Consider the following 11,900-nt stretch of genomic DNA (forward strand, 5'->3'; position numbering starts at 1 on the left):
TTGGACATATTGCTCAGTACATGCTCCGGCAGCCAATGGAGTGCAAGGGGGCGTGGCCATGGGCGAGACAGCCCATAATACAGAAATCGACGGAGTGTCGCGCTGCCATCACAACGGGTTTTTAAGCACATTGTTATTATAACAGACTGAAACATCTACAACCATGTCTGAGGTCAGTATGAACAGACAAGACGCTTTTGTTTGATATGAGAGTATTTGAGAATGATTTATATGCTGTAATTTGAACTCTTGGTAAAGAAAACTACATGGTGCTGTTTGTATGAACACACTGCTTAGCATTTCCTGAGTGTTTGTAATTAATACTGGGTTACCTCGATCGATAGAGGTAAAAAAATTAAAAAGTCAACTTTGCAATACATGTAGTAAATGACACTGGAGGGCATAATATGCATTTAGACCGCCATGTCTGCGTGAATGAGTGCATTATAATATAGAGCTACAGCTTCCTGCCTCCTATGTTGTTTGCTCTGAAGAATGCTTTACATGCTTTGGAATGGCATGAGGGTCAGTAAATGATGACAGAAAATACATTTTGAAGTGAAATATGTAAATGAAAAACATGAAAACCGCTGTGTTCTGTTCCGTTACCGTCCATGTACTATTACTCAACAGATGGACGTTTTGGAAAGTTGAGTCAACTAAAATGCTCTTTAGTTCGATGTTCTTAGACCGTTAGAATAGATTAGTAAAGTTGTAAATATATATATTTTTTTTAGTATTACAGCATGCGGACTTGACTGCAACGCATTAGAAAATAATAATAATAACTCGAAAATTATTAGTTGACGTTAACGTTCTTCTCCAAAAATACTTGTCAGTTAAAGGTGTGAGAAGTGAGTCAGTATTTAGTCTTTATGCACTGAAATCTGATAACATGTTGCCATGATAAGACTGAGGTTTACTCGTGTGGTTTCTGTAGCAGGAAGTTGGTCGATGATGAGGAGCCTTGGTGCGCATGTCACGTAATTAGGCCAAAGATTCACAGGCATAGTGAAGTGTGTGAGCGAGAGGGATGGAGTTAGAAATCTGCTAAAAACCCTTTTTATTGAGGGCTGGCCATTGTGCATGGTTACATAATCAGTTCATGTCACCTGCCAACATTATGGAGCAAGACCAAGAATGTAAAATAGCCATGACTGAAATCTTTTCAGTCCCTTTTATAAGAAATAAGAATGAGACATGAATGCATATGGACGGTGAGGGTTTTACTCTTCTTAATCTGTTTTTTGTATACAGTGCAGAGCGGAGTCTATTTGGGGGAAATTCAACTAAAAGTGTTTAATATTCTGTTCTGATTTAAAGCTCTTTCACACCAAGAAGTGACTTACTGCCAAGTATGGTGACCCATACTCGGAATTCGTGCTCTGCATTTAACCCATCCAACGTGCACACACACACAGCAGTGAACACACACACACCCGGAGCAGTGGGCAGCCATTTATGCTGCGGTGCCCGGGAAGCAGTTGGGTTTCGGTGCCTTGCTCAAGGGCACCTCAGTCGTGGTATTGAGGGTGGAGAGAGTGCTGTACATTCACTCCCCCCACCTACAATCCCTGCCGGCCCGAGACTCGAACCCGCAACCTTTGGATTACGAGTCCGACTCTCTAACCATTAGGCCACAACTTCCCCTAAGAACAACTGTAACGAGAAGAGAACTAGTTAAGAAGTTTTGATAATTATTGTAATTCTATGAGAATAGAATCAAGCAACTATAACAGTAATGTGAGTGCTTACGATAAACTGATTGCTTGTTGGTGTGGATTCCAAGCCTCGTTACACCATGAGTTAAGGTTTAGTATAAAGCATATGGTTGTAATAGCTAAGTAAATGCATGTATGCCACCTCTGAGTAGCTGGTTATAGTCCTTGATGTCAGTGGGGCTATAGTCTTTCAGTTAAATGAATTTCACAAAGTATCACCATGAATCGCGTTTCAGAGATGAAACAAATCTATACCGACTCTGTTAAAGCTATAGCAGCACAGCAAATTAAGTCATGTTATGAATTTGAGTTGTGAATTTGGTGAGATGAACCATAGATATGTATGCCCCATTCAACTGCTCCAAGCACGTAAATGCGGCCGCCATCTTGGAACGTCAACTTTACATCATCCACCATACTGTAGGTTCGCACAGACCCGTATAGCGGCCCATAGAAACAGTCGCTAATGAGGCATCTACGTATACATATCTGTGAGATGAACGGCTCGCCACTGATCCAGTTTTTTCAATGAATCATTTAAAAGACTCGCACACTCATGAGTTACAGGATTGAATCGGTCTGATGAATCATTCACTGAATGAACTCACTCACTGAACTGCAAATTAGTGTAACTATCAGTTTTGTCTCACAATTTTTGTCTACTTAAGGGTTGTGAAACTTCAATCAATATTACTGACTGATTGTCCATCACTGCATGTATTTGTAGAGTGTTCTGTAAACTCATATTGTTGGTTTTCCACAGGCTGAGTTTCAGAAAGCAGCAGAGGAGGTCAAACACTTGAAAGTGAAACCAGCGGATGCTGAGATGCTGGAAATTTATAGTCTGTACAAACAGGCCACCGTAGGAGATGTTAACACAGGTGAGCTTTTCCTTATCAAAATTAAAGTGAATGAATAAATGTGGCCTACGTTTATCTCTAAATCAAAATTGCAGCTCTTTAAACAAATGTGTGTGTTTTTCCAGCTCGACCGGGCATGTTAGATTTCGCTGGCAAGGCCAAATGGGATGGTTGGGAGGCCAAGAAAGGTCAGTTTCTCCTCCTTACCAACAGAGGGCAGTGAAATATCATTTTAAGTTTGTATTTTTTCAGCATCTTAACTTACGAAAAGCAGCTCACTCTGTGTGTGTCTCTCTGTGTGTTTTTCTTCTCTTGCAATTTTCAGGTATGAGTAAGGATGATGCTGTGAAAGCATACATCGCTAAGGTAGAAGAGCTGAAGGGGAAATACGGAATCTAATAGACGGAACCCACCATGGCCAGCCTGCCTTTGCCTGTACCGTTCTCCCATAAAGCGCCTTTAGGCCTCCAGTGTGTCCCCTCACAAGGGTGTTACAGTTACGCTGTAGCATGCAGACTCTGTTCTGTGTGAGAGAATAGGCACATTCCTCGCAGGCCAAGAGAAATTGTCCACCAGTAACCATGTAGTGAAAAGCCCTAATGAACTCAAATTTATGCAATGCCATAAAATAACTTTTTTCAAAACCATGTTTGCTTTGTGCTTCTTACAAACACTGACTAAGAACAACGTTTGAATTCCCATAAAAGTTTTTTTTTTTTTTTTTTTTTTGAGACCCTGTGAAAGGTTTTGTGATTAAAAAATGATCAAATAATCAAATGCATTAACTGTATGAGTGTTGAATTGAAGTGTTTCAAGATTTAATATTGCATTTCTGTAAAAGAGCAATATTCTATGCAATAATTTAGTTGTTTTCCTGAGACGGACTTAATGTGTCTGGCCATAACTAATATCAAGTGGATCATTCCTAATACATAAGATATGCCTTAATTGTACCATAGCCAGTACTTGATTTTATTAACGTCTTATCAGTCATTTGATTGCAGGTATGAGGTATAGGCTCACGTCACCTGACCAGACAGTTGCAAACACACAAGGGCTTTAAAATATTTCACTCTAGTTCATTGGGTTTATGTGGTGGATGAGTGTATAATGTAAGGTTTTAATTGACCTATGTCCGCATTTCCACAATTTCTGTCCCACCTAATGTCTTCACCTCAGTCTGGAAAGGGCTCAAAGTCCTTTTGCTAGAGACTATAAATTGCATAATTATGTTTTGGATCACAGACGCCCAAAACGGACTTCGGCCCATCAATAATTATGATAATCAGCAGTTTAGATAATTATCGATTTCTGTGAAGAGAAACATTCTACCATGCTTGATACCAACGACATTACTTACTAAATACACTAGTTATACTACAACTTGGTGACTATTCATTTTTACTAGTAAGAAGTAGCCATTTTACTATAGCTTTGAGTGAAAAACGGAAATTAATATAAATATTAACTTGTTTCTTAAAATAGTTCAAGCAACCTAGTTAGGCTACTGGAAAAGTTTATAATTGGATCAAAGCCCCAAAAAAAAAGGGGGCAATGGGATACTATACTGTTATTATTGAGAATATTTAATTATATTTAAAGCATTCGCTAATTGCTAAGGCATATTTTTATAGCCAACAATTTATGTAAATGCATACTGTACACATATTTAATGCATAATAAAGTTTAGGCTTTATACAGTATTATTATTTATTTAATAAATACATTATTTTTTAATTAGATGATATTTTGTAATAAGTTTTATTGATGGGTTTTCGTAGTGAATGCATATGCATTATAATGGCCTATGCATATTATATTAAAAAAATGAATATTATAAAGTTTCCAAGAGAGTGTTAGTTGTACAAAAATAAATAAATAAATGCCCTAGGACCAAAAAGAAAAAAAGCCCAAATTTGAAGAATCTCCTTACAGATGCTGCCTCCAGCATTATGCCTGATTCCCAGTTACCGAAAGCCTCCGTGACCGGAATACTAACGCGAAGCGCTCGTGATCTGCGTGTCTAGGAGCAAGACGGGACGGGCGGGTTTGAAGACTGAACTACTTTTGCTGATCGACGTCAGTTAATGTTATACTAAAATGATACTGTACTTTCGACTGGAGCTGACTTGGCTTCTTCGTCTCGCTTCTCCTGTGGGCTTTAAGACACTTTGAAATCAATATGACGGCAATTAAAATCAGGGTAATGTCTTTTAAATGTTTATTTGACGTTTATGTTATTCTTTAGAGTGAAATATTTCATTCACTGGGAATGAAAAGCTAATATTTAGCTTAATTAACTTAATATTTGATAACGCAAGTTCGACACTGCCAAGACTTGAAAAAGAAATTATAGGCTACAACAAAATGAGGCGTTGTTTACATGGTTGAGAGAAGGGAAAAATTTGTTATTTACAGAAATGCTTTTCTTATAATAGGTTAACCTATTCTTATTATATATTTGAAATTTAAATAGATTTAAAACACAGAATTGTCTAGCAGTTTAAAGAAAGGGCAAAGCATAAGTGCCTGCAGCAGAATCTTGATACAGACATGGATCAGATTTCTTCTGATAACTCTGTTTCTCTCTCTAGGTTGGGGCTGTTCCACGTGGGAAGTCCACTCCTCTTTTTTTAGACTTATTTTGCCGCAGTCTTATTATCCTGTGTACATTTCTGTCTGTCATCCTCTCATCAATTGCAGTGTGTGATGGTCACTGGCTGCTCGCCGGCCGCCGTATGTTTGGTCTGTGGTATTTCTGCTCACTGGAGGAGCAGCAGGGCTCTGTGTTGGGGTCCCAGAGTTTTAAAGCATCCTCTAACTGCACTAGACATCTGGAGGAGGTAGGGGTGGATGGTCTGGGTGTGGGCTTGGCGGCGTGTCGTTCTGTGATTACTCTGGCTGTGGTCAGTGCCATATTTGGACTGGAGTTGCTTGTGATGTCACAGGCCAGCGAAGGGAGGGACTCCAGTCGACGCTGGACCCTCGGGGCACGGCTGGTGTGGCTGGCAGGGGTAATGGCTGCCGGAGGGGTCGCAACTTTTGTACTCCTGTTAAGGGCATTTGCAACGCTTCTCGGATTTACTCTCACCTTTTGGTGTCAGTTCACTGCCACCTTCCTGTTCTTCCTCAATGGAATGGCAGCACGGCACATCCAGCATATTGAACCACTGTTGCCCTTTAGTGGACACCCTGACAAACTGTATAAATAAGGCTGGCACTAAGAATAAACTCTCTAAAACCTGGAGAAACTGCATAAGAAGCTGCTGTTGGTTCATCTTGAGCAGTTCTGTATTTGCATTCTTTTGCATCAAGTGATTCTGAAGATTTATAAATAGTGAACTTTCTAAAAGGTCCCAAAAGGCCCAATGTATCAATGTTAATATGAAGGATTTTTTCCCGTTTTCATTTATCACAGGTGTTTTACCTTTATTTTAAATTACACATTGCATTGTGTTGTGTTTTAGGGTTGAAGGAAATGTCTGTAAACTTAATAGAAAATATCCAGGCAGAAAATTACTGCAGGCCTGGTGTAGAAATAAATGTTTTTAGTAGCTTGTTTGGTTGTATTTTATTTATTTTACAATCATTAATAATGCTTTCACAGCAGATTGTTTCATTCTATCATTTTTATTTTTGTCATTAATTTTTTATTTTATTTCATGTAATTAATATTACTGATGACCAGCAGCTGATTACTGACCTCAATTTCATCTGTGAACAATGCATCTTTATAGTTAATTTAATAAAGAATAATAGTTTATTTAATAAATAATTCTCACTTTTACATCATTAAACAGACTTTCACAGTATTTTAGTACTTTCTTAACTATACACAGCGATCAAATAATTTAATAAGATTTTTCTTAAAATTTTTTCTGTTTTACAACTTACAATATTTCACAGGACAATACATGGATAATATGTGTTCAAGGCATCATCATCAATATTTACACGGATATACAAGGGGATGAAAAAAATATAAAGGGGTCAAGATGTGTCATTTTAAAATATGTTTCTTGAGGTTCCCTTATAAAGGTAATTTTATTTATTTTTAAAGGAAAAAACAGCATTTTTATTAATTTTTTGCTAAACATGATGATTTCTCACCTCCCAAAATGCTCGATTTTGATGCACAGTTTCCTTTAAGGGTGTGTTTACACTTGGCGGTTGGGAGTGATTAAACAAACTCTGGTGTGATTGCTCTGTTAATGCAGTTCATTTGTATAAGTGTGAATGCTGTCATCAAAACCTTGGTGCGCATCAAACAAATGGCCCAAGACCCACCTTTCCAGGGTTCTCAGTCCACTTCGAAACAAAGGAAACTTTTCCAAATACCCACACTTGTGGTCTTGGCCACTTGAGAGCATGTGCGCACAACAGGAAGTAAGTGCTCAAGACTGTCCCAGACTTGCGGTGCGTTCTAAATGGGATATATCTTCCTCCGAAGGGCACTTCGGAGCGAAAACAATCATGGCCGCCATACTGAAGGGTCGTTCCAAACCGAAGTGCTCAAAACTAGCCACTTCAAAGGGCCCTTTGGAATGAAGGATTTCGAAGGGTACAACTGATGGACACTTCAGGCTCCCATGATCCTTTGCGCAGAATCTTTGCATGATGACGGCGCCTCCGTGTGGGCGTGATGATGAGGCAGAAGGGCACTTCAAGAAACAGTTGTTTGGTCCCCTACACCCTTCAACCCTTCGAAGCTCTCACTCCGGAGGGTAAACCCTTTGAAGGGATTAGGGCATAGAGATGAGCCCTTCCGAATGGAACGCAGGGATACAGTACATTCCAAATGGAATATATCGCCCTCCGAAGAGCATTTCAGAGTGAAAACATTAATGGCCGCCATATTGAAGGGTTGTTCAACCGAAGTGCTCAAAACTGGCCACTTCAAAGGGCCCTTCGGAATGAAGGATTTCGAAGGGTACAACTGATGGACACTTCGGGCCCCCATGATCCTTTGCGCTGATTCTTTCCATGATGACGTTGCCTCCATGTGGGCACAGGAACGGCTGATTCATTCAGAAACAAAGCAAGTGACTGCCTTTATGAATGGCTTACTGAATCATTGATTCACTTGATTTGTTTAAAATTGTGGATTCATTAACGAAATACTGCTGTGTGTTAATCAGGGATGCACAACAGTTCTCAGAGTCCTAGGGTTCTATTTTCATTGGCGAAATTACTGACAATGTGTCTAAAATGTAATTATTCACACCTTTTTACCTTATCTTCATTTTTAGGTAAAAACTTTTATGTAACCTATTTTTGTCTTTCTACTAGCCAACAATGATTTTGAAAGAAAACAGCAGTGCTTTTTATAGTAACACATTCTCGCACATCTGATTGACAGAACCATGCGCTTGTATTTCGGCGTTGCTGTTGATGTTATGGTTATTTTAGCAAATAGTTTGCTCCGTAAATTAAGTTCAACAGCATTAAGTTGAAGAGGGTAAACTTTATCACTCGACTGAATCTACACATGTATTTTAGGTGCTCTTGCTCCATCCAAGCAAAAAACGTCTTCAACTGCTCAGGTAATGTCCATACGACCCATGTCAGGGGCTGCCAAAATTACATATTAAAATCATTCAGGGCTATAGAAATGCATATTAATTTTTACAAGTAAATCTCCATATTATGCGTAGCTTTCTATCTGTGTAGCTTTTCTATCTTAAACTACTTGGCACAAGCTGATTAGTTTATGTTGCATATGCAGCCAGTTAGCTTGCTGCTTTACATTTAAATGGCTCGTTAGCATTTCACAGTGCACTTTCAGAGTTCATCTGAAAGCCTTCCCCAGCTCCACCTGTATATATCTGCTATGGGTTATTACCTATATATGCTATTTGTGCAGCTGCAGTATGTCTTAAATACTCACAGCACCATATCCTGCGCATGTAATAGCAGTAGCAAGTTCTTGTACTTGCTGTGCAAAAGCAGCAATAATCTACAACAGCAGCAATAACCAAAAGCAGCAGCAGCACAGCAGATCTGTTCCGCCAAGACCAAATACATTATGTCTGAATTCACAGTACTCATAAAAGAGTAAGCAAAAAGTATGGAACGTCGACACCAGAAGTAGTAGATGACCTACTACTTCTGGTGTGATTCTGAAGTGTGCATCCGATGGATACTTTACTATCTCATGAGGAGAGGATTTAGGAATTTCAGTGAAACGATGCAACTGACGCTTTTAGGTCACTTGACAATGACTGTAGATGTACGAATGTAGTACATCCACATTACATTCATACTACACACATTCAGACTACATGTGACCCTGGACCACAAAACCAGCCTCAAGTAACATGGGTACTGTAGCAATAACCAAAAATACATTGTATGGGTCAAAATTAGCAATTTTTCTTTTATGCCAAAAATCATTAGTATATTAAGTAAAGATCATGTTCCATGAAGATAATTTGTAAATTCCCTATCGTAAATATATTAAAACTTAATTTTTGATTAGTAATATGTATTGCTAAGGACTTCGTGTGGACCGCTTTGAAGGCAATTTTCTCAATATTTAGATTGTTTTGCACCCTCAGATTTCAGATATTTAAATAGTTGTATCTTGGCCAAATATTGTCCTATCCTAACAAACCATAGATCAATGGAAAACTTATTTATTCAGCTTTCATGTATAAATCTCAGTTTTGATCATTTGACCCTTATGACTGGTTTTGTGGTCCAGGGTCACATATAGAACATAGTCTTTTTGCAGTCGCAAAGTAATTACTTGCTCAAAAAAAGTACCTATGTATGTATAGAGTATGTGAGTATGTTGAAAAGTTATACATTTACATTTAGTCATTTGGCAGACGCTTTTATCCAAAGCGACTCACAATTGGGGAATACAAAAAGCGATTCATCTTGAAGAGGCAATCAGACAGAGGAAGTGCTCGTAACACCAAGTCTCAGTCATTGTTCAAATATGCACAAGCTAGTAAGCGGAGATAAAGAGGTTTTTTTTTTTTTTGAGTTTAGGATGAAGTCAAGTACTGCCGAAAGAGATGAGTTTTCAGTTGTTGCTTGAAGATTGCCAGGGATCCGGCGTTCCGGATAGGGGTGGGAAGATTATTCCACCAGCCAGGAATGGTGAATGAGAATGTTCTGGAGAGTGATTTTGAGCCACTCTGTGATGGTACCACAAGGCGTCGCTCACTAGCAGATCTCAGACTTCTGGAGGGGATGTAGGTTCGTAATAGTGAGTGGAAGTAGGAGGGTGCTGAGCCTGTGGTAGTTCTGTACGCAAGCATCAGTGTCTTGAACTTGATGCGAGCTGCCACTGGTAGCCAGTGCAAGGAGATGAAGAGAGGTGTAACATGCGCTCTTTTGGGCTCGTTGAAGATCAGTCGTGCCGCTGCATTCTGAATCATTTGTAGAGGTTTGATTGTGTTTGATGGCAGACCAGCCAGAAGAGCATTGCAGTAGTCCAGTCTAGAAACAACAAGGGCCTGGACAAGAAGTTGTGCAGCATGCTCTGTCAGAAAGGGCCTGATCTTTCTGATGTTGTGTAGTGCAAACCTGCAGGATCGAGCAGTCTTTGCAATGTGCTCTTTGAAGGTCAGCTGGTCATCAAAGATTACACCAAGATTTCTGACCGAAGTTGATGGGGTAATCATTGATGAGTCTAACTGAATCGTGAAGTCATGCTGTAGAGTTGGAGTGGCAGGGAAGACAAGAAGTTCCATCTTTGCCAGTTTGAGCTGTAAGTGATGTTCTTTCATCCATGCCGAGATGTCCGCCAGGCAGCCTGAGATCCGTGCAGCTACCGTTGGGTCATCTGGTTGAAAAGAGAGATAGAGCTGTGTGTCATCGGCGTAGCAGTGATAGGAGAAGCCATGTGCATGTATGATGGGACCTAGCGATGTAGTGTATGTGGAGAAGAGGAGGGGTCCAAGAACCGATCCCTGAGGAACTCCAGTGACCAGTTGATGTGGTTTGGATACCTCCCCTCCCCAGGCCACCCTGAAGGATCTCCCGGTGAGATAGGATTCAAACCAGCGAAGTGGAATCCCAGTGATGAGAGGGTAGACAGGAGAATCTGATGATTGACAGTGTCAAAAGCAGCATAAAGATCCAGCAGAATGAGGACTGATTATTTGGAATCAGCCTTTGCAGTTCGCAGGGCTTCAGTGACTGAGAGTAGCGCAGTCTCTGTTGAATGGCCACTCCTGAAACCTGACTGTTTAGCATCCAGTTTGTTGTACTGTGAAAGAAACCGTGAGAGCTGGTTGAAGACAACTCGTTCGAGTGTTTTCCCTACGAATGGAAGGAGAGAGACAGGTCTGTAGTTATCTAAAAGAGAAGTGTTTAATGTAGGTTTTTTGATCAGTGGGGTTACCTGAGCCTGCTTGAATGCTGTGGGGAAGATGCCTGTGAGGAGAGATGTGTTGATAATGTGTGTGAGTGCCGGTAAGAGTGTGGGAGAGATTGTTTGGAGAAGGTGTGAGGGGATTGGGTCGAGAGGACATGTTGTAGGATGGCTGCAGAGGAGAAGTTTGGATACTTCTGCCTCGGTGAGGGGACAGAAGGAGAAGATGGGAGTTAGAGCAGTGGATGTGGTTGATTGGAGGTCCTGTGGAGTTGAGAACTGGTTACTGATTGTTCTAGTTTATCAAAGTGGTGGGAGGTGGAGGAGGGGGACAGAGGAGAGAATTAAATGTTCTGAAGAGATTACGCATGTCTGGAGCGCTGTTGATCTTGTTGTGGAAATGTGAGGATTTGGCAGTGTGGACTTCAGTAGAGAAAGATGAAAGCAAAGACTGATACCTATTCAGGTCCGACGGATCGTTTGATTTGCGCCATTTTCTCTCTGCCACTCTGAGTTTGGTCAGATTCTCACGAAGAACATCGGATAACCAGGGGTTAGAAGGGGCAGCCCGTGCTGGCCTGGAGGAGAGAGGACAGATGTCGTCTAGAAAAGAGGTTAAGGTAGAGCATAAAGTGTCAGTGGCTGCATTTACATCCAGAGAAGAGAAATGGGTAGGCGAGGTAAGAGAGGAGGATACTACAGAGGAAAGAAGGGAGGGGGAAAGGGAGCATAGGTTGCGTCTGAAAGTAACCGGTAAGGGAGATGGTGGCACCTGGGTAGCAAAATATAAAGTAAATGTAATGAAGAAATGGTCAGAGATATGTAGTGGTTGTACCAGAATGTTATCTGTAGAACAATTGCATGTGTAAATTAAGTCGAGTTGGTTACCTGATTTGTGCGTGCTAGTAGTGGTGAGGCGTTTGAGATCAAATGAAGCTAGGAGTGACTGGAAGTCTGTAGCATAAGCACCTGTCTAGGTGAATGTTGAAATCG

General features: G+C 40.4%; 2 protein-coding genes across 2 annotated transcripts; both read left to right on the forward strand.

Moving 5' to 3' along the window:
* The first annotated feature begins 61 nt into the window (after positions 1–61).
* Positions 62–4,022, forward strand: LOC306875990 (acyl-CoA-binding protein-like). The gene is made up of 4 exons (XM_079426865.1): positions 62–172; positions 2,485–2,602; positions 2,707–2,769; positions 2,907–4,022. Exons 1-4 carry the CDS (start codon positions 164–166, stop codon positions 2,978–2,980), a joined length of 264 nt encoding a protein of 87 aa, XP_079282991.1. The 5' UTR covers positions 62–163; the 3' UTR covers positions 2,981–4,022.
* A 741-nt stretch (positions 4,023–4,763) lies between these two features.
* tmem37 (transmembrane protein 37) lies at positions 4,764–5,793 on the forward strand (the record flags this gene model as incomplete). The annotated part of the gene is made up of 2 exons (XM_079427355.1): positions 4,764–4,784; positions 5,176–5,793. The coding sequence occupies 2 exons, from the start codon at positions 4,764–4,766 to the stop codon at positions 5,791–5,793; spliced, it is 639 nt and encodes a 212-aa protein (XP_079283481.1).
* Positions 5,794–11,900: the final 6,107 nt, after the last annotated feature.

This window comes from Barbus barbus, assembly GCF_936440315.1.
Source record: "Barbus barbus genome assembly, chromosome: 10".
Classification (NCBI taxonomy): Eukaryota; Metazoa; Chordata; class Actinopteri; order Cypriniformes; family Cyprinidae; genus Barbus; species Barbus barbus.

Coding starts and splice junctions, on each gene's coding strand:
- LOC306875990 (XM_079426865.1), top strand. Junction 2,603..2,706: donor CGTAGGAGATGTTAACACAG/GTGAGCTTTTCC, acceptor GTGTTTTTCCAG/CTCGACCGGGCATGTTAGAT. Junction 2,770..2,906: donor TGGTTGGGAGGCCAAGAAAG/GTCAGTTTCTCC, acceptor TGCAATTTTCAG/GTATGAGTAAGGATGATGCT.